The sequence below is a fragment of the Mirounga leonina genome, unplaced genomic scaffold (genome assembly GCF_011800145.1).
Source record: "Mirounga leonina isolate KUSES-001 unplaced genomic scaffold, KU_Mleo_1.0 Mir_493, whole genome shotgun sequence".
NCBI lineage: Eukaryota > Metazoa > Chordata > Mammalia > Carnivora > Phocidae > Mirounga > Mirounga leonina.
Genome location: NW_023270780.1, coordinates 2,645,972 through 2,668,668, shown reverse-complemented (window position 1 = coordinate 2,668,668; position 22,697 = coordinate 2,645,972). Strand labels below are relative to the sequence as shown.

General features: G+C 44.5%; 1 protein-coding gene across 5 annotated transcripts in view; it reads right to left on the bottom strand.

Annotated features, from left to right (window-relative positions):
• Nucleotides 1-8,817: 8,817 nt before the first annotated feature.
• The window catches only part of PIP5K1A (phosphatidylinositol-4-phosphate 5-kinase type 1 alpha), a 38,566-nt gene continuing 24,686 nt past the window's right edge, over nucleotides 8,818-22,697 (bottom strand). For 4 of the 5 annotated variants that reach the window (XM_034989996.1, XM_034989998.1, XM_034989997.1 and 1 more), the window contains 9 exons: nucleotides 21,528-21,827; nucleotides 17,294-17,499; nucleotides 16,429-16,512; nucleotides 15,561-15,609; nucleotides 15,268-15,352; nucleotides 14,048-14,194; nucleotides 13,718-13,847; nucleotides 9,621-9,669; nucleotides 8,818-9,336 (listed from right to left, as the gene is read on the bottom strand). In XM_034989996.1, coding sequence (XP_034845887.1) covers nucleotides 9,334-9,336; nucleotides 9,621-9,669; nucleotides 13,718-13,847; nucleotides 14,048-14,194; nucleotides 15,268-15,352; nucleotides 15,561-15,609; nucleotides 16,429-16,512; nucleotides 17,294-17,499; nucleotides 21,528-21,827 — 1,053 coding nt within the window. In that variant the 3' untranslated portion in view covers nucleotides 8,818-9,333. The remainder of the gene's footprint in view (nucleotides 9,337-9,620; nucleotides 9,670-13,717; nucleotides 13,848-14,047; nucleotides 14,195-15,267; nucleotides 15,353-15,560; nucleotides 15,610-16,428; nucleotides 16,513-17,293; nucleotides 17,500-21,527; nucleotides 21,828-22,697) is intronic. The other variant, XM_034990000.1, reaches the window with a different exon arrangement.

Sequence of the window (22,697 nt, the reverse complement as noted above, 5' to 3'; positions counted from 1 at the left end):
AAATAATTAGTGACAAGTTCAAACATAACCAAAATAGTTTGCAAACAAGACAAGAAATACATTTTAAAAAATAGCTACACAATGTAGATAGAGACACACCAAACTAAGTGATAAGAAGGTAAAAATATGGGATGCCTGGGTGGCTCAGTCTGTTAAGCATCTGCCTTTGGCTCAGGTCATGATCCTGGGGTCCTGGGAGCAGCCCCAAATCGGACTCCCTGCTCGGTGGGGAACATGCTTCTCCCTCCCTCTGCCTGCCGCTCCCCCTGCTTGTGCTCTCTCTCTCCCTCTAATGAATAAATAAAGTCTTAAAAAAAAAAAGGTAGGGGCACCTGGGTGGCTCAGTCATTAAGCGTCTGCCTTCCGCTCAGGTCATAATCCCAGGGTCCTAGGATCGAGCCCCACATCGGGCTCCCTGCTCCGCGGGAAGCCTGCTTCTCCCTCTCCCACTCCCCCTGCTATATTCCCCCTTTCTCTGTCTGTCTCTCTCTGCCGAATAAATAAAATCTTTAAAAAAAAAAAAAAAAGGTAAAAAATAAAGGGAGAGGGCGCCTGGGTGGCTCAGTTGGTTAAGCGACTGCCTTCGGCTCAGGTCATGATCCTGGAGTCCCAGAATCGAGTCCCGCATCGGGCTCCCTGCTCGGCAGGGAGTCTGCTTCTCCCTCTGACCCTCCTCCCTCTCATGCTCTCTGTCTCTCATTCTCTCCCTCAAATAAATAAATAAAATCTTTAAAAAATTAAAAAAAAAAAATAAAGGGAGAGAGTGAAAAAAATATTCCAGGCAATAGTAGTAACAGAAAGCATGTGTAGCTATATTAATATTGTACAAAACAGAAATCAACACAAAGAGCTGAGATCAGATAGGAGAGGGGTATTTCATAAAATATAAAATTCATCAACAAAAAATGCTCTGGGTTAATCAGGATAATGCAACTCCAAAGACAGGTTGAAAATCAGGGATAACTAAGTTAGTATTCTTCTAAATGTATAAGTAAACGAAGACAAACATTCAACCCAAACAAAAGGACTAGAAAGTGAATGTTCTGGAATGTCATCACTGTTCTGGGAAACCATGATCCATGATACCTGTGCAGGGAAGTGTCACCTTCTTAGCTTTAGTCAGATATTTAATAGGTTGTGACCAGTGTTTAGTTAGTACACTTTTTAAAAAAGATTTTATTTATATTTATTTGAGAGAGTGAGAGAGCGAGAGCACGAGAGGGTGGTGAGGGGCTGAGGGAGTCGGCTCAGGTTGTGATCCCAGGGTCCAGGGATTGAGCCCAGTATGGGTCTCCCTGCTCAGCAGGGAATCTGCTTCTCCCTCTGCCTCTTCTCCTCCCCCCCACTCATGCTCTCTCTCAAATAAATAAATAAAATCTTTTAAAAAAAGTCTATGGAGGGGCACCTGGGTGGCTCAGTCGATTAAGCATCTGCCTTTGGCTCAGGTCATGATCCTGGGTTTCTGGGATCAAGCCCCGCATAGGGCTCCCTGCTGAGCTGGGAGCCTGTTTCTCCCTCTCCCTCTGCCTGCTGCCCCCCTTGCTGTGTTCTCCCTCTCTCTCTCTCTGTCAAATAAATAAATAAAATCTTTAAAAAAAAAATCTATGGAGATATTGTAAAGAATACAAAATATAGCGACCATTAAAAAATGAGATAGTGAGGGCACCTGGGTGGCTTAGTCAGTTAAGCATCCAGCTGTTGGTTTTGGCTCAGGTCATGATCTCATAGGTTGTGGGATCCAGCCCCACAATAGGCTCTGCACTCAGCAGGGTGTCTGCTTGAAGACTCTCTCCTTCTGCCCCTCCTCCTACACTCTCTCTCTCTCTCAAATAAATAAATAAGTCTTTTTAAAAATGAGATAGTGAAAAATAGATGCTATAGGATCGACTTAATTCAATCTGAGAATGGAGAACTCTCTTTGAACAGAGATGTCCTGTTAGCATTATGTCAGAAGGTGTTCAGTTAAGAGATATGTGAGTTGCAACAATGCACACAAAAAATGAAATCTGATAGGATCACATTTCAGTAAAACAAGAGTTCTATAACGAAAAAAGCAAAAACAAAACCATTCATTTACCTTTGATTCAGGTACTCTTCCTGGCACTTGGAAGGGAACAAAACAAAATCGTGCCCTCACGGAGCTTACATTCTATGGGAGAAGGCAGACAATAAACCAATAAGGAAATAAGTAGATAAACAAAATATAAATATTATGTATTTATATAATTTAATAAACACATTCTATATTAATATATTTATATATTATTAATATATAGTATTAATTTACATATTACTTTATATATTAAATTTATATATAAATCTATATTTATATATAAAATATATTGCATCATATTAAAACATATACAATTTTCAGGATGCCTGGGTGGCACAGTCGGTTAAGCATCTGCCTTTGGCTCGGGTCATGATCCCAGGGTCCTGGAATCGAGTCCCACATCGGTCTCCTTGCTCAGCGGGGAATCTGCTTCTCTCTCTGCCTGCTGCTCCCCCTGCTTGTGCTCTCTCTCTCTCTCTGACAAATAAATACATATATATATGTAGGGGCACCTGGGTGGCTCAGTCGTTAAGCGTCTGCCTTCGGCTCAGGTCATGGTCCCAGGGTCCTGGGATCCAGCCCCGCATCGGGCTCCCTGCTCAGCGGGAAGCCTGCTTCTCCCTCCCCCACTCCCCCTGCTTGTGTTCCCTCTCTTTCTGTGTCTCTCTCTGTGAAATGAATAAAAACTTTAAGTATATATGTGTATATATGCATATATATACACATTTTTTTTCAAATAATGGTGATCACTTCAGAGAAAAATAAACCAGGGTGGATGTGGTTTCTATTTTATATAAATAGGATATTAGGGAAGGCTTACATCTGAACAGCGATCTAAAGAATACCTAGGGGAAAGAGCAAGTGGAAATGCCCTGAGGGCAAGGATGTATTTAAGAACATGGAGTCCAGTAAGGGGGGTGGGGGAGCAGAGGGAGGGAGGGAGGGAGAGAAGAAATAAGACCAAAGAAGCAAAGGCAGTAAAGAGGTTGGTGTATAGCCTCATAGATCATTTTAAGGATTCTGAATGAGATAGGAGCTATTGGAAAGTTTTCAACAGAGGATTGGCGGGATTTGATGTAGTGTTTTAACAGCATCACCTAGGCTGCTGCATTGAGAAGGGACTGTGGGGGAAAAGAGCAGGAGAGAAACCCAATTAGGAGACTACTTCAGTGCTCAGATAATACGATGGTGGCTTACTCTAGGTGGTAACAAGAGGTGGAATGGTGACATATGGTTGGATTTCGAGTATTTCCTAAGATAGAAAACTGACAGAATTTGCCCATGGATTTGATGGAGGATGTAAGGGAAGGGGAATGTTAAGGAAGACACCAGAGTTGGTTCTAGACAACTAGAAGAATGGAATCACTACTTTTTAAATTATTATTTTTTAACTAGGCTCCACGGCCAAAGTGGGGCTTGAACTCACGACTCTGGGATCAAAAGTCACCTGCTCTACCAACGGAGCCAGTCAGGCTCCCTGTCACTATTTCTGAAGATGGCTTTAGGAGGGGCAGGACCCAGAAATTCAGCTTTGGTCATGTTAGGTTTAAGATGCCTAATAGACCTAGATGGAGATGTCAAGTAAGCAGGTAGATATATGAGTTTGCTATTCAGAAGGAAGGTCTGGGCTGGAGATAGAAATCTGGGAGCTTTTAGCCAATATTGAGAGAGTCTTTAGATCATGAGATGACAGAGGATTTGGGCAAATTATATAGGGTCTTTAGGCTACTGTAAGGACTTATAAACTTACTTAGGGAGTGAATGTAGACTAAAAGAAGGGGTCCTATGATTGAGTCTTGGGGCACTTCAACATTTAGAGGTTAGGGAGAAAAGGAGGAACTAGTAAAGGATGGAGATGGAGTAGTGCAGTAACCTGTTGAGGACAACCAGGTGAAAGTAGTATCCCAGAAGCTAAGTGGAGGGAATAATAAGCTGTCAGATGCTGCTGACACATCAAGTAAGAGGAGGATTGATATATTTAGCCACATGGTCATCAGTGACCTTAATAAAAGATGTTTTGGTTGGGTGGTGGGGGCAAAAACTTAGAGGAAGTTCAAGAGAGATTAGGGTAAAAAAAACTACTAACAAAAATTCAGGGACGGCTGGGTGGCTCAGTTGATTAATAGATTAATTGTCTGCCTTCAGCTCAGGTCATGATCCCAGGGTCCTGGGATCGAGTTGCCCTTTGGGCTCCCTGCTCAGTGGAGAGCCTACTTCTCTCTCTACCCCTCCCCCCTGCTTGTGATCTCTCTCAGATAAATAAAATCTTTTAAAAGAAAATAAAATCTTGGGCACCTGGGTGGCTCAGTCGTTAAGCGTCTGCCTTCGGCCCAGGTCATGATCCCAGGGTCCTGGGATCGAGTCCCACATCGGGTTCCCTCCTCGGCGGGAAGCCTTCTCTCCCTCTCCCACTCCCGCTGCTTGTGTTCCTGCTCTCGCTATCTCTGTCTCTGTCAAATAAATAAATAAATAATCTTTAAAAAAAAAAAAGAAAAAAAATAAAATAAAATCTTTAAGAAAAAAAAAGAAAGAGGGGCTCTTGGGTGGCTCAGTTAAGCGTCTGACTCTTGATACCAGGCCAGGTCTTGATCTCAGGGTCCTGAGTTCAGGCCCCACTTTGGACTCTGCACTGGGCATGGAGCCAACTTTTTTTTTTTTTTTAAGATTTTATTTATTTATTTGACAGAGACAGCGAGAGAGGGAACACAAGCAGAGGGGAGTGGGAAAGGGAGAAACAGGCTTCCCGCCAAGCAGAGAGCCTGATGCAGGGCTCGATCCCAGGACCCTAGGATCATGACCTGAGCCGAAGGCAGATGCTTAACGACTGAGCCACCCAGGCGCCCCCATGGAACCAACTTAAAAGTAAAGAAAGAAAAGAGAAAAAAAGTAAATAATACACAGTTTATTTTTAAAGAAGCTCTTTTTTTTTTTTTTTTTTTTTTTAAGATTTTATTTATTTGACAGAGCACAAGCAGGGGGAGTAGCAGGGAGAGGGAGAGGGAGAAGCAGGCTTCCCCTGAGCAAGGAGCCCCGACGCGGGGCCCAATCCTAGGACCCCAGGAACATGACCTGAGCCGAAGGCAGATGCTTAACCAACTGAGCCAGCCAGGTGCCCCTGGAATATATTTTAAACGGCAAGAAGGGATGTGACTCCAACTCTATTGAATAACTTTCAGAATAGTTGAGACTGACATGCTTAAGAGAAAAACATTAAACCAGGATTTCCAGCTTTATTATCCTTTTTAAAAAAAGATATTTATTTAAAAATTTTATTTATTTGACAGAGAGAGACAGCGAGAAAGGGAACACAAGCAGGGGGAGTGGGAGGAGAAGCAGGCTTTCCACAGAGCGGGGAGCCCCGATGCAGGACTCGATCCCAGGACCCTGGGATCGTGTCCTGAGCCGAAGGCAGATGCTTAACAACTGAGCCACCCAGGCACCCCAGATTTTTACTTATTTGAGTGAGAGGGAGAGAGAGAGCGCACGCACACCAGCGCAGTAGCAGGGGGAAGTGCAGAGGGAGAGGGAGAGGGAGAAGCAGCCTCCGCGCTGATTGTGGAGTCCCACATGGGGCTCAATCCCAGGATCTCTAGATCATGACCTGAGCTGAAGTCAGATGCCTAAGCGAACCACCCAGGTGCCCCTCCAGCTTTATTATCCTATGATCTCACTTGGTTTCCTTAACTTTTAGTTATCAGTTTTTCCCTTAGCAGGCCCTACGTGCATTTGGATTGCAGGGTCCTGCTAGAGAAGTAGCGGTTGCTGCTCACCACTAGAGGGACCCTCTGACTGTAAGAGGGTATCTACTGCACCCACTCAGCAGTTGAATGGATGATTGAAGAGGGAGTGACCAGATAAGGGTGGCAGAAAGACCACTTATGCCTAAAACATGTTCAGATTCAGTTCCTATTAGGGAAAGAGTTTTATCCTTATCCAGTCTAAAGGAGTGACTTAAACTCAAATTCAAAACTTTGACAATCCCCAGTTCCTCCTTCACTCCAATTACTACTTGTTCTATCATAGTTTTCTTTTTTAATTTAATTTATTTATTTGACAGAGAGACACAGCGAGTGAGGGAACACAAGCAGGGCGAGTGGCAGAGGGAGAAGCAGGCTTCCCACCAAGCAGGGAGCCCGATGTGGCGCTCGATCCCAGGACCCTGGGAACACGACCCGAGCAGAAGGCAGATGCTTAACGACTGAGCCACCCAGGTGCCCCTATCATAGTTTTATCATCACCTCTATTCTCCTACACCACCACACACCTAAATTATTATAGTCTAATCTGCTTGTTCTACCCACTTTTACAGAACTTTGTCAACAGATTAGTCTGAATTATTTGGATCATGTCCTAGAGGCAAAATGCATTCTACAGTTCCTCACTACCTAGTTTAAAATACAAAATTCCTCAGCTAGGGGCACGTGGGTGGCTCAGTTGGTTAAACATCTGCCTTCGGCTCAGGTCATGATCCCAGGGTCCTGGGATCGAGCCCCAGGTCAGGCTTCCTGCTCAGTGGGAAGTCGGCTTCTCCCTCTCCCTCTGCCCACCCTCACCCTGCTCATGCTATCTCAAATAAAATCTTAAAAAATTCCTCAGCTTAGCAATCAGGGTTTCCTGTGTGGCTTCCACCTATACCTACTCCAAGATTCTCACTCAGATCTCCTCCACCATTGCCTCCACTGTGGGCTTTTCCTCGTTCTCCAAAACAAGGACCCTTCTCGTACCTCTAGGCCCTTGGGTTCATGTGCAACTTTCTCCAACACTTCTAGTCCACAGTAACCTCTAAATTTTCTTCCACCTAATATATTCTGTACCATTCTCTCAGAGAACTGGTATCCTTAACTATAATCCATCTAAAATGTTGTTTTTGTGTACACACCAAGTATGTATGTCCTCTTCCTGTAAACTCTTGAAGGTCAATTACTTCTTTTGACCTCCAACTTACCCAGTGAATTGCTCATTAGTTGCTGCATAAATATTTGTAGAATGATCTTAACAAGATAAGGAATAGTGCTGTGGAAAGAACACTAGTTAACTTGCTTCTCTCCAAACTTCCCTACCTGCATACCTTAGAACAAGCACCCCCTCTTTGGACTAGTTTCCTATCACAGTAAAAAAGCCTAACTAATAACTAATAACTGGTGGTTATATATATATATATATATAGTGGCTATAAGCTCCACCTCACAGAAGAGGAAAACAGAATTGAGGGAAGCAGTCTCTGTGGGCTTCTAAGTGACACCTTAGCACCAGGTCAGGGGAAGGAAAGAGGGAATCCAAAGGCCAAATGATCTCAGGCTTGCTTTGTCCTCCTCCTCTCCTCCTAAACTTGAGGAAGACTTTGAGCTTTGGATTCCCAGATCCGTCAGTTAAAGTAGGTTGCCACTTAGGCAACAGACCTACAGTAATTGTCTTTATATTCATTCATGGCTTTTCCTTGTCAAGTTGAAGTTGTTCAAGTGGAGAGGTGCCTGGAAGGTAGGGAATGAAGCCAGCACCGGCCTGCACCAGACTGAAGGCAGCTGGCGAGGACGCATTTGCTCAGGGCACCGCAAACAACACTGAGCCCGAGCTGAGGCAGGAGGGTGGAGCAGATGGTGTATGAAAAAGAATTAGGAAGAAACAAGAGGTCTAAATAACTGATGAAAGTTTAATACATTAAAACCAGATATTTATCACTTTTATATTGCATTTGCCATTGCTGAACAATACAAAGTGGAGGCAAATAGTGACACTTCATAAAAATGTTGATTCCCCCCCATTCCCTTCCCTAAGACCCAGCCTCCCTCAAATATTCCCTCCCACTCCCTACAGAACTCTGTCCTGAATAAAACACTTAAATACATCATAAATAGTAAATTATGAAAAAAAAATAGCAAGACTTGTTTCTTTCCTTCTTGTAAAAAAGAACATGGCAGCAAAGACAGGCAGCCAGAAACTGGCTGGGGGTGTCTAATATAGACAGTTACTTGGGGGACGGGCTAACCTACTATCAAGGTCGGGCAGGATGGAGACGGGACAGTATTCAACAATCTGCCTGAGATGCCTCCTTAGTCCCCAGACAGAAGGAGGATCAAGTGGGGGACCGCAACTCTTGGGAGACAGGGGACAGACGGATTACACAGCTCCGATTTCTGAGTTCTCTGCATGAGAGGGAGCAGGGCATGTGGCACAGCAATGATCTCACCTAGGCAAGAATCTGCTGGCTCCCCGTGAGTCTAAGCGAATATTCTCTAGCCTCATAGATACAGATTGCCTGTTAAACGGACACAGGTGTCCCCTCTGCACCTCAGCTCCTTCTTCCAACGCTGTTGGAAAAAGTGGGAAGAGCAAGGAAGAAACCTCCCTTTGAGAAGGATCCAAATTCATTTGATTAAGTCTTCATATTTAGAAGAACAAGCAGAATACATTTCCAATTGCAAAACAGTAATAATTGTGATGACCTGGCAGTAAGCAGGATCCCGCCTAGCAAGGGCTCTGATCTTCTGGTCCCATGACTGCTCTACTGTTTCAACAAAAGGGGTAAAGATTACCCCATGTCCCGCTCTCTCCTTCAGCCTTAAGAAATTCATCAAGAGAGGAGTTAAAGAGGAGCTGCTCCTGGCAAAGCAGTTCCATAGTTCCATTTCTCAAACACCAGGGGGCTCTTCTGAGGGAACCCCACAAACAGGCATCTCTCCTGAAACTTACGCAGTTTTGATCTGACACTGTCTGGCTTCAAACTGTGTGCTGTGTGCTAGTTTTTCTTTTCCTTTTTTTAAGGAAAAAAAAGGAAGGTGGGAGTTGGCTTAACACCCTGACTCCCCAAAACCTTTACAAAGATTACAAGGGTCTTCTTCCAGAGAAAGCGCGAAGGTGGAGATAATGTGCCAGCCAGTCTGTCCTGAGGAAGTTAAGAGTCCAGCTCCCAGTGAAAGGTAGGTGAAGAGGAAGAAAACCACCAAGTCCAGCAACCCCACTTCCAGCAGGAAGAATGGGGGCTTGAAAACAATTCCGTTGTGGAAGCCAAGGCTGGCCATTTGAAAAGTCGTGCCCCCTAACTCAGAAGTGGAGAAGATGCTGCTGTCCTCAACTGTCCAAGGCACCAATGCCCATTCGTCAGGAAGGGGAAGGAGAAGAGGTTCTTCTTCAGAAAGGAGACCGAGAGCTCCCCTCGCCTCCATTATAATCCTTTTGTGATGACCACGAAGAAGAAAACTCAGCATTGCTGGGACAAGGGCTGGCTTCTTGGGATCACCAAGCTGGTAGAATCTTGTTCCAGGTCTTCCGAGTTTTTTTGCTCACTGGAAAGGAAAAGAGAAAGGGTGTAAAGTTAAGGATGTGGAGTATGAAATGAGGAGGCAAGAATAGAATTCAAGTTTATTTCAGCCTGACTGGCAGTGAAGTTTTCTTCTACTTCATCCTCTGCTTCCAAGTACAAGGTCCCCACAAAATTTAAAAAGGCAAGATTAAAAGGGCACCCAGTCCCTCTAACCTTGCAAATTAACTCCCTGTTCCACTCCATCAGTGATCCTCTTTATACCCTTCAAATAAAAGCATTCACCTCCCCCACATCCCAGACACTCACATGGGTGAACTCTGACTCTGCAACTTCAGGCTTTTCCAAGAGGGTTGAACTAACAGGAGAAAAAAAAATGGAGGCAGAGAGAAGAATTAGAAGATAAAGAAGAGAAAGGACAATCCTCTAAAGTCAGATATTGTACTGCTTCTCCATATTTCACTTCAGGGATCAACTTAGGATTCAGAAAGAAGAGGCCGAGGCGCCTGCGTGGCTCAGTCGTTAAGCGTCTGCCTTCAGCTCAGGTCCTGGGCCCTGGGCCCCACACATCAGGATCCCTGCTCTGCGGGAGGCCTGCTTCTCCCTCTCCCACTCCCCCTGCTTGTGTTCCCTCTCTCGCTGTCTCTCTCTGTCAGAAAGAAGAGGCTAAGAAACTACCAGACTTAGAAGCATGTTGTTTTAATTAATAGTTAATTTAATCAACTATTTAGCTTCTTGAGTACTACAAAAATATTTCCTAATACCCTCCCCTTCTGTCCTCAATTCCCAGGTGTGATAGGCACTCAGTGATCACTGCTGCCTGATATTTGTGCCATTGTGTAAATCTCTCCTCTTGAATGCAGTCTGGATTTAATGACTGTCTTCCAGAGGACAGAATGCAGGCCAGGTGATGGAACACCAATTCTGAGATTAGGTTACAAAAAGACCCTATCTAGGGGTGCCTGGGTGGCTCAGACGGTTAAGCATCTGCCTTCAGCTCAGGTCATTATCCCAGGGTCCTGGGATCGAGCCCCACATCGGGCTCCCTGCTCAGCAGGAAGCCTGCTGCTCCCTCTCCTACTCCCCCTGCTTGTGTTCCCTCTCTCTATGTCAAATAAATAAAATTAAAAAAAAAAAAAAAATCTTAAAAAAAAAAAAAGACCCTACCTAGCTTCTTCTTGGGCTCGAGCTCTCTCACTAACTGTTTGCTCTGAGGGAAGCTAGCTGCCACATGGAGAAAGCATGTGACAAGGAACTGAGGGAGGACCACTGGCCAACAGCCTGCAAGGAACTGAATTTTGCCAACAACCACATAAGTGAGCTTGGAAGTCGATCCTCCCCCGTGGCGAGCCTCCAGATGAGACTACTTCCCTAACAACTTCACTGTAACCTCCTGAGAGACCCTGAGCCAGTGGCACCCAGCTAAGTCACTCCTAGATATTTAAGCTACATAAAATCTGAGATAATAAATGTTTGTAGTTTTTAGCTGCCACGCTGGGGGTAATTTGTTATACAATATAAATTTTTGTACCTGGAAGTAAAGTGCTACTGAATTTTTTAAAAAACTAAAAAGTGGGGGGCGCCTGGGTGGCTCAGTTGGTTAAGCGACTGCCTTCGGCTCAGGTCATGATCCTAGAGTCCCGGGATTGAGTCCTGCATCGGGCTCCCTGCTCAGCAGGAAGTCTGCTTCTCCCTCTGACCCTCCCCCCTCTCATGTGCTCTCTCCCTCTCTCATTCTCTCTCTCAAATAAATAAAATCTTTAAAAAGTAATAATAAAAAAAAATAAAAAACAAGGGGCGCCTGGGTGGCTCAGTCGGTTAAGCGGCTGCCTTCGGCTCAGGTCATGATCCCAGGGTCCTGGGATCGAGCCCCACGTCGGGCTCCCTGCTCAGTGGAGAGCCTGCTTCTCCCTCTTCCTCTGCCTGCTTCTCTACCTACTTGTGCTCTCTCTCTGTCAAATAAATAAAATCTTTAAAAAAAATAAAAATAAAAATAAAAAATAAAAAACAATAAAAAACTGAAAAGTGGAAGTGGCTTTGGAAGAGGGAAGTGGGCTTTAAGCAGCATTTTAGTGAAAGTTTAGAAGTGCCATGAATATACTGTAGAATTTAGACTTGAATGAGGGAGTTGCCAGTGTGGGCTCAAAGGCAAGTGAGAAAAATCTTACAGGAAAAACTGAAGGAAAGGGGATCCCTGTAATGCAGTGGAACAAAGTTTTGCAACAATGTCATATGCAGTTAAGTGAAAAGCAGAATATGTGTCTAACGAATTGGGTGACCTACCTAAGGAGAATTCTAAACAAAGTGCTAAAGGTGCCACCTGGTTCCTTCTTAATGCTTATAGTAAAACGAGAAGAAAAAAATTAAGGGAAGACTATTAAATAAAAGGACTTGCCAGGACTTGATGGTTTTGAAAATTCTGAGCCCCTCCAGCAGATGGCAAACAATGCTATAAAATTAAGAAGGAGTTTGTGAGCAAGCATAAAACCTGGGCACTGCCAGGAAAATGTGGTCTAGAGACAAAGCCAAGTTATGACTGTAAAATATTTTTTTAAGACTTCCGAAAAATCAAAGTTGGTTCCTTAGAGTACTATTCGATCATACAAAAGGCCAGTCAAAAAGATTAATGTGTTATGCACAAACAATGAATCATGGAACACTACATCTAAAACTAATGATGTCATGTATGGGGATTAACATAAGAATAAAAATAAAAAATAAAAAATAAATAATAAAAAAGATTAATGTCACCCAGATCCTCTCAACTTAACAGGATCTCTAAGAAGCACAGGGCTTAGGAAGAAGGTATCTGTGGGTGTGGCTTTTGTCGAGGGGAATGAATTCCAGTGAGACTCACGGGAGACCCACAAAATATGTGAGGGCATTATAACAGCAGAAACATTCACAGCTTAGACTGAAAGGGACAGACACAGTGCAAAATGAAGAAACCGCTGGACCCCAAAATTGTACTGGCAGGAAGCAGGCTGAGTAAACTACTCAGCTGCAAACACATGCCAGCTTTCATGAAAAAGGAAGACCCAGAAAGCAAAACCACGAGTTCAAAGGGTGGAGTCGAGAGTCATGGAGAATTACTCCCAAGCTTTTCCCAACAGTTGCTGACTCCAACAGTTGCTGCATTTGGGACTAGCTCTGCACCAGTGACAGCTCTGTGCCTCCCTCACTCTTTCTGCACAGGACTGTGTTCAGTGATTAGCTACTTACTGCCTCACCACTGCTGGGTGTGTAGGGAGAAAACAGCTCTCTTTAGTTTCACAAGTCCAAAGACTGAGAGCAACTGTACTCACGGAATAATACCTGGGGAGCTCCTCCAAACCAAGACCTAATTGAGATGACAAAATTCTGGAATTTAAGCTGCTGCTGCAATGGGATGAGACTTTTGAAGACCATGGGAGCAAATGAATGCATTTCGCAGAGGGAGGGGTAGGAATCATCGGGGGCCGGAAGATGGACTGTGAAATAGGTCACTTTTGAGGTGGCTCCCAATGAGTTCTGCATCCTGGTATTCACACCTTTGTGAATTCCCTTCTTTGTGAGTGTGGGCTCAATCTAGTGACTAGAATGCAGTACTGGTGATAGGATGTCAATTCTGAGGTTAGGTCACAAAAAGATTATGAATTCTGCATAGGTGCATGCACTCTCAATTGCTCACTCCGAGGGAAGCCAGTTGCGATGTTTTGAGTTGTCCTAAGGAGAGGCTCATGTGGCAAAGAACGAAGGGAGGCCCCCAGCCAACTGCCAGCAAGGAACTAAGGCCCTCTGTCCAGCAACCCACAGGAACTGAATCCTGCCAATAAGCATATAAATGAGCTTAGAAGTGAAGCCTCTCAACTGAACCTTCAGAAGAGATGGGAGGCCCTGGCTAATACCTCATGAAAGACCTTGAGCCAGAGGACCCAGCTAAGCTGTACCCACATTCCTGACCCACAGAAACTATGATATGTGTTTGTTATTTTAATCCACTAAGTTTTGGGTTAATTTATTATGATGGAATAGATACTCAACACACCATGTAACAAAATTAAATCACAATCTTTAGAATGGATCCTTTTACAAGATTGACTGTTCATTTTCTTCACTGCCCAGAAATCTTTCCAGGCTTACAAAGTAAGCTGAGAATTCTCACCTAACTCACCAGGAAATAAAGGGTTAGCTGGGGCGTATTTTGACTATCAAAATAGTCTGCACACCCCCTAAAGATGCAGAGATGTTGACACACTTCTCCAAATCACTAAAGATGAGCTAAAGGAAAGTAAACCTGGAAAAATCTAGTGAAGAGCAAAAGACAAACAATGATCTCTTGAAAAAAACAAAATTATGGAGGTTCCCAAGGACCTGAAGAGAGAGAGATGAAAAGATTATATGAAGAAAGGGGCCAAGGAACCAACCTTGTAGTTTGCATTTGCAAAGTCTCTCCAACTACAGGTGAGAAATAGGGGTCAGGAATAGTCGAGACCTCACTGATTTTCTCCAAAGGTGGAGTCTGAGGTAAAACATCAGGACGACCGAAGTGGACGCCTGGAAAAAAGAAAAGGGAAGAAAATCAATAAATAAAAAAGAAGACAAAATGGGGTGGGGGAAATACAGGGGGAAAAAATGTAGCAACTTGGCTTTTCCTGAATAGGAACAGGGAGTAGAGGTCCTAGGCAGGTAAGATAGGGCTCAGAAGGAAGGGAGGGAGTGCCCAATCACATGGGAACCCCAGCCCTGGCGCTGACCTGGCTCCACTTCCGCCTTGGTTGTCACTTGTGCCTTGTGCTCCCCAGAGACCGATGTCTGGTAAGTAATGCAGGAGTTGCCGCTGGGGCCTGCTCGCCGAGAGAAAGATGAGCCAGACCGAAACTTTTTGGAAGGAGAGGGCTTCACTTCAAAAGGGAAAGAGAAAGCCTACTTAGCACCCACCTGAGAAACCATCACCAAGACATAGATACAAATCGCTAGCATCCCCAACAACACAAACCCAAAGGTGCTCTGCAAAGCAGGAAGAAGGACTAATGTCAACAAAGACAAGCTCTACGAACTACTCTTTCAGAGGAGAGGGCGTGCATCTCAGTTCACCTCACTTTGGAAAGCAGAAAACCTAGAGGAAAGCAGACACATACATATCTTGCCCCTGCTACACGCAACCTCCATGGCTTTGCTTGCACTGGATGAGATGTCCTCCATTCTGTCGCTCCCTTGTTCTTTAATAGCATACTCCAGTTCAAGCGGACGAAGAGGACCCTTTCACTCTGCATCCTTGTAGCACTCATGCACACAGCACTGTGATACTTTACACTTGCTTATATGTCATGCTGAAAAGACTTTGAGGGGATTTCCTCACGTTTAAGACTCTCTGGCATGCCTAAGTCCCCTCTGCCGCACCGAGGAGCGACAGAGGCCTATGATGAGGTGGCGGGAAGGAGGAGCTGGAAATTTGCCAGTGGCAGCACCACTGGAAGGCTGGGAAAGAAGAATACTGGCACCTTCCAACCAAGAAAGTTGAGGGAAGAGAGTAAGAACGACTGCTAAGCAGAAATCAGTATATGCTTCTCCAACCCTGTGATCCTAGTCTGGGAAGTCCTTGGTACTGGGGATATGAAGAGAAAACAGAACACTGGTAACATCCTCACCTATCTGTCTATAAGTCTGGCTCCATCTCAGCCTATGCCATAGGATCCTACTCCCACAATGACACTTTCCTCCCCCTCCCCCAATCCCACCAATTTCCCAGAAATGCCCCTCACCTCAATGACACACGAAGGGAGAGCCAGGGGAAAAGCAGCAACTCGGAAACCACTGGGACAGACAGAATGACTGACATAAAGGCGGGCAGCAGCTCTCACGGGATGTGGGTAGAGCAGAAGAGGTTTTGGCAGTTCCCTGACAGAGGTGTCTTGCCCACCCATCTCCTGGAGTAAGGGAGTCATTGGGGGGTCGTCTGGTAGAAGCCACTTACGGGGTATCTTCTTGAACACTGTGTTGCACATGAAGCGCTGGAACCGTTCAGCATAGAAGCCTGGGCGATGCACCGATACAGTGTCCTGCAGAGCAGAAGAGATGGCTGCAGAGTTAAAGAGGGGGAGGCCCAGCCAGAGGATCACTATTTAGTCCAAGGGCCATTTTCCTCTAGGCTGAGACCCTAGCACAAGGGTAGAACCCACAAATGAAATAAGAAAGAAAGAAGAAATTGAGGGGGCAAATCAGAACTGAAGGAGGCAGGAGGAGAGCCTCTAGCAAACTGCTACTCACCCCATCGTGTACCAGGGCTTTCCAAGAGTGCTCCAACTTCTTAACAAACCTGCCAAGAAAAATGTGTGTCACATAGTCACAGAATTTTTAATGAATGACAGTTTCCTCTTTTATGAAGTTAAAGAAGCTGGGAAAGCACTCCCTCTATTAAACTGGCTTTCCAAAGAAAAGACACAGTAGTGCTCGTTCAGGATGGAGATCAAAGCTATTTCTAGGGAAGTTAATTACCTCGCCCATGGAAAAAGGGAACTTAGTATGTCCCTGGCAAGTCAGGGACAAGAACATTTATTGCAAAAGGAGAAATGATGGGATAGATGCACATGCCTGGAAGAAGGGAGTTAAAACTGGATGAGAATACTCTGTAATAGTCAACCAAGGATTGTCCAGTCATTAGTAACTGAAACCTGTTTACAGGGGTAAAACTGGGATCTAGCATTTCCAGCTCCTCCCTATCACTTCACTGCCTCAGTTCCATAGGTTAATAGTTAGCATAGGACACAGTGATCCTCTTTTCCTCCAAGGAAAAGAGGAACATGTTTCCAGCTGTATCCCAATGTGGAGTATGACTCATCTCCCAGGTTTTTCACAAAGAGCCAGAGAGATGGTGTATTCTACCCTGGTGCTTCTGAGGACTGACTCAGCTCTCCACAGAGGTATACGTTATGTTTGGGAAGGTGGCAGGGTAACGAAGTCAAGGAGACAGGCAAAATCAAGGAAATAAACCACCATCTGAAACCCGATGAGGTAAGCAGCTAGAATGCAACTCTGTTCCTGTTTCAGGAAGAGTGACAAACCCATCTAAAGGAGAAATGTGAATGGTTATCCGCAACCACTCTGCCCCCTCATTTGGGATCCATATGCTCCTCACCTGTAAGATTGGAGAATGTCAATGATCCCAATATAAAGCAGCAGCCTTTCCCCTTTACTATTGCGGGCAGGGATGCCACCCATACTGTTCCGGAAGACAAGAAGAAAACAGTAAGAAAATCTCTGGCCTAGCACAAGGGTTTCTCCTAACCTCGAGTCAGATCAGGACAGGGACCTGAGACCTAACCATAACTGTCCCATCTTCCATAAACTGGGGAAGAGTGAAAACCTTCCTCTAACTCCAAGAGCCACTCTGGAGTATGTATTATAACCTCTTTCTCTCCAAGTCTCACTTGCCTGCCTCTCCAACCCCAATTCCACCAAAAAATCTAAAGTCACACTCAGCAACACTGGAAACGCTCAGATAACTCTGAACTTCCTCAGTACTTTCATATTCTAATTCACACCCACTAGGACACTCTTCTTTAGAGTCACAGTAAAGGCGACCTTAAAAATGAAACCACTTACAAGACATTTATGATGCTTCAGCAAATACACTTCCTTGATAGATAGACCCATGATAGTAAGAAAGACTCCTTCCATAAAGCTGCCTATAGTAAATTACTTTTGGTGAAGTTCTAATAGAATATGCAGACGTTGTCTAAAACTCTGAATATATTCTTTTTGAAAGGTGTTTTAATTTTAAATAGTTCTCCTTCCCAGATGTACTACAGATCCCCAACTTAAGCCCTCTTCCTTTCCTTTTACATTCTTAAGGCGGCTTGTTCTATAGTTTTGTAAGTGTTAATACTGTCAACTTAACTGCTGAATAGGGACTACTCTGATGCCAGGAGCTGCATCCTTTCCTCAAGAAAAAAAAATGCCGTGTCTATGCTCTCCTTCCTGGTGCCCCTGAGCCCACTCACTGGTCATCAGTCTCCATGGTGCCACCTCGCCGAGCCTCGCCCTGGATAGATTCCATAGCAGTGGAATAGAGAGCCTTTTGGGGGGCTGGTCTGCGAGTGTCAGCTGAGGATTGTGCTTCACTGCCTAAAGGCTCTCGTTGTGCATGATCTATGTTATGGATCGACATCAAGAGGCTATAGTCCATTATCTTGAAGCTCTGCAGCACCTAATGAAAGGAAAAAAACAAACCATGTTCTGAGCCTTGGGAGGTATGAGGATTATTTCAGGATCTCACAGCTTTCCTAATTCAATTATTCTTTTTTTATTTTTATTTATTTATTTTAAGATTTTATTTATTTACTTGACTGAGAGAGACACAGTGAGGGAACACAAGCAGGGGAAGTGGGAGAGGGAGAAGCAGGCTTCCCGCTGAGCAGGGAGCCTGATGCGGGACTCGATTCCAGAACCCTGGGGGATCATGACCTGAGCCGAAGGCGGACGCCTAACGACTGAGCCACCCAGGCGCCCCCTATTTTTATTTTTTAATTTTTTTAAAAGATTTTATTTATTTGAGAGAGAGCGAGCATGGGAGGGGGGAGGGTCAGAGGGAGCAGAATCCCTGCTAAGCAAGAAGCCCAAGGCGGGGCTCAATCCTGGGACTCTGGGATCATGGCCTGAACCGAAGGCAGACGCTTAACCGAATGAGCCACCCAGGTGCCCTCATTTTTTTTTATGATTTTATTTTTTTAAAGATTTGAGAGAGTGACAGAGAGGGGCACATAGGGAGGGGGAGGGGCAGAGGGAGAGAAAAACTTTAGCAGACTCCACGCTCAAGGTGGAGCCGATGCAGGGCTCATTCTCACGACCTTGAGATCACAACCTGAGAAAACCAAGAGTCGGATGCTCAACTGACTGCGTCACCCAGGGGCCCCTAAAGATTTTATTTTCAAGTAATCCCTAGGGGCACCTGGGTGGCTCAGTCGGTTAAATGTCTGCCTTTGCCAGGGTCCTGCGATCGAGCCCCACGTCGGGCTCCTTGCTCAACAGGGAGCCTGCTTCTCCCTCTCCTTCCTACTTGAGCTCTCTTGCTATCTCTGTATCTCTCTCAAAATAAATACATAAAATCTTAAAAAAATTTTTTTTTTTTTTAAATTTCAAGTAATCTCTATATCCAACGTGGGGCTTGAACTCACAACCACAAGATCAAGAGCTGCACATTCCCCCAACTGAGCTACCCAGGTGCCCCAAGATTCAATTATTCTTGACCTCCAGGGTTAACTATAGGCTTATCCTTTGCTCCTCCTACTCCCTGGAGAAGAATGTATTAACCTCTTCTAGTCACTCATTATTTCTATTCACTCAGATTTCTTCTATTTGAGTAAATACATATTAGGCTACTGCCTAGCCCACAACACCCTCTGTTTGTTCTTTCCTTCTATTTGTGAAAAGAGCATTATGTTCTCAAGGGAACGTAGAATACATATTTGTGCTGTAAAGAATCCACAAGGAAGATCTGGTAGAAGTACATTTCATGATGGAGTATATGTGTTGCAGGACTTTATATGACCAGCTTTGATTCAGTTCAGTATTTACTGAAGCCCTACCACCTGCAGGTGTTGTGCCTGTTTATGGGGATACAAAGATACTCAAGAAAGTTTCTGTTCTCAACAATATTATCATTTAGGAAAGAAAACAAATGTAAAAATAAATCCAATACAGCCTAATACATGCAACAACAGAAGTGCTTACATGATTGATAGTATGGAGGAGGTCAGGAAGTGATACGTAAATAAGTTTACGAAGAATAAATTAGAAAATAAGTCCAAACAAATAAAGGAAGGAATACTCCAACGCCTGGAAGCATGAAACAAACAGCACATTATGTGCAGGGAGGTATAATTTCATACTGCTAAAACAGAAAATGGACAGAAAAAGGACAGGTGTGGCAGATTAGAGAGGCTGATAGAAGCAAAATAATGACAAGACTGATACATCATATTAAGGAGCCCGGATTCTTTTTTTTTTTTTGAAGATTTTATTTATTTGACAGAGAGATAGAGAGTGTGTGCGCACGCGCATGCATGCACACAAGTCAGGGGTAGGGGCAGAACCAGGTTCCCTGCTGATCAGAGAGCTCGTTGTGGGGCTTGATCCCAGGACTCTGTGATCATGACCTAAGCCAAAGGCAGATGCTTAACCAACTGAACCACCCAGGCACACCAAGGAGCCTGGAATATATCCTGTAGTTCTCAACCCTCTTTCCATCCCAGAACAGGGTGCAAAAGGGTATACTCTCACCAGTTCCAGTAGCCCACTTTGGTGATGCAGCTCAACCAAGGGTGTTTTGCTAGGTTGGTGGAGAAAGGGATGAAGAAAGCACAGGAGTGATTCTTATGTATAGTTTCTTTTTTTTTTTAAAGATTTTATTTATTTATTTATTTGAGAGAGAGAGAGAGAGAAACAGCATGAGAGGGGATAGGGTCAGAGGGAGAAGCAGGCTCCCTGCTGAGCCAGGAGCCCGATGTGGGACTCGATCCCGGGACTCCGGGATCATGACCTGAGCCGAAGGCAGTCGCTTAACCAACTGAGCCACCCAGGCGCCCTCTTATGTATAGTTTCTTAAAACAACTCTATTCTACTGTGTCCAGTCCTTTCAACCAAAGGAGCCAAACTAAAATAAGCATTACCCTACAAGTAGATGCAGAGTAAGCAAAGGACAAGGATGGACAATGTTATGGAGTAGAGGAAGACGATCCTACAATAGCAGTTGAGAAAAAAACAGTAAGAGACGCAAAAAAATCAGTAGGAAAAGGTGTCACAAAATCCAAAAGAAGGTATGTTAAGAAAATGGAAATAGTCAACTTTCAAGCAGCAGAAAATGTAAGGAAGGACTGAGAAATATTCTCTACGTGGCATCCCAGGTGGGCAGTAGGGAGAGTAGTTCAACTGAAGGGGTGAGAGCAAAAGCCATGACAGTGGGTTGAGGCAGGAATAGGAGAAGATAGGGGCGCCTGGGTGGCTCAGTCGTTAAGCGTCTGCCTTCGGCTCAGGTCATGATCCCAGGGTCTTGGGATCCAGCCCTGCATCGGGTTCCCTGCTCTGTGGGAAGCCTGCCTCTCCCTCTCCCCTCCCCCTGCTTGTGTTCCCTCTCTCGCTGTCTCTCTATCAAATAAATAAATAAAATCTTAAAAAAAAAAAAAGGAATAGGAGAAGATAAATGAAAAGGAAAAATGGAAGCATTATTACATGGAGACAATGGAAGTAAAAAAAAAAAAAAATACTCCAGGGGCACCTGGGTGGCTCAGTTGGTTAAGTGTCTGCCTTCGGCTCAGGTCATGATCCCAGGGTCCTGGGAAAGAGCCCCGCACTGGGCTCCTTGCTCCACGGGGAGGCTGCTTCTGCCTCTCCCTCTGTCTGCTGCTCCCCCTGCTAGTGCTCTGTCAAATAAATAAAATCTTAAAAAAAAAAAAGAAAAGAAAAAATCCTCCTAACCTTAAGATGAAAGAGATAAAAGTTGGCTTGCATGCAGAAAGAAAACAGTTGGTAGAGGCTGAAGCCAGGGGAGGGAAAGGAAGCAAGATGTGAAACAGAACCCTAAAGAAACAGTCCTGAGAAATGACTGATGTGGAATAAGCCACCAAATTGGGCAGAAAGGAGATTAAAGATGGGTAAGTGTAGACATGTTTATAAACTGGGGCTAGGAGCAGGACAAGGGGGTGGTATGGAATAGAAGAGTGAGGTAGTCTGTTGAGAAACAAGGCTGGGGGATTAAAAGTTAGAAAATGGTTTGGAGAGAGTGCCAATCATGTGACACCTGTGCTGAGAGGAACAGGAAGTGGACTGGTGAACAATACTTAGGCTGGATAGCGTCAACCTGTAGAGATGTTGGGAGAATAGACACAGGTGTGTGATTTTCTTCAGCAGCACTCAGCTTCTAAGATATAAATTTGAATCTGGCAGGCAGGACCAAGATCTGAGGAATGATGGTGCTGGTATGAAAATAAGGAAACTGTAGGATTATGAGGCCTAGGAGAGGTAAAGAAAATGAAGCCAGGTGGGGGAGGATAAACAGGATAAAAAAATATAAAGGCTCAGCAACAACCTAATGTAAAAGTTATTTTAAGTAAAATCTGGGACATACAGAGCTAAGGAACTGAGTCCCATCTCATACAGATTTGAACCCTAATAACAACAAGCTGTTTTAGTGGCTGAGATTTTTGGTATCTGAGAGGGAAGGAAATATGATAAACTCACCAAACAGTCACGCTGTAGGGTCTTACATAGAGCATTATACATGTCAGCATCCAAAAAAAGACCATCTGGAATGTCTTGTAAGAAGTCCAGGTCTTTAAAGGTGGGGAGAGGCTTCTCTCGCTCTTTTTGGGAAGCCCGCCGTTTGTACGTAGAGCCCTTGAGGTCATACTTGATGTGCATCTTGACTGACCGTGGTAAGAGATTGTTCATCACCACAATTCGAATGTTCTTACCACCTGCTTGCACACAGTACAGTCCATAGAATTTAGGCAGCAAAGTTCGAGGATTCTGGTTGAGGTTCTGAGGGCACAAAAGTAAAAAGAAGCAGGAGCGCAAGTCAGCTGATTTTCAGTGAAACTCAAGGGTAAAAGTTGCCACCCACCTTCTTTGTCTGCTATATGGGATTCAGGTACAATCTATCTGCCCATAAGCCCACATAATATTTGTTTACAATTTCCCAATACATCGATCTTCAGTAATCAGATCACACCAAGCTGGGCCACAGACCCTCCAATACAGTAATCAGTTAGGATACTCAATATATGATGGGTATATTCTTTTAGAGAGGTTTAAGAAAAGATCATGTTGAAAAAGTCTTAACTCTAAGCCGTTAGAGTATAGTATATTCTTGTGGGTGTGATGCAAAGCAAAACTAACTTCTCCAGAAGCTCCGAGAGCCGTCAGAGTAAGATGGAGTAGAGTACTATCAAGAGAAGTAACCAACCTCATTCCCTAGTATAGGAGGACTAAGAACAGAAAACAAAATTATCACTGAATTTCAACCTGGGGTAGGACAGTCTAAGTCAAATAACACTTAAAATAGGACAGATAGGGGGGTGCCTGGGTGGCTCAGTCGTTAAGCATCTGCCTTCAGCTCAGGTCATGACCCAGGGTCCTGGGATCGAGCCCTGCATCGGGCTCCCTGCTCAGCGGGAATCCTGCTTCTCCCTCTCCCACTACCCCTGCTTGTGTTCCCTCTCTCGCTATGTCTCTCTCTGTCAAATAAATAAATAAAATCTTAAAAAAAAGACAGATAACCAAAACCCCTTTTAGCCCCAGAGAGGCAAGAGAGATGGGGCAAAAAGCCCCAAAATGAACTACATCTTTAAGACCTAAGTGCGGACATTGTGTTGCCCTACAGAAGAGAGCCCCCCAGCCTCTTTTTCTTTT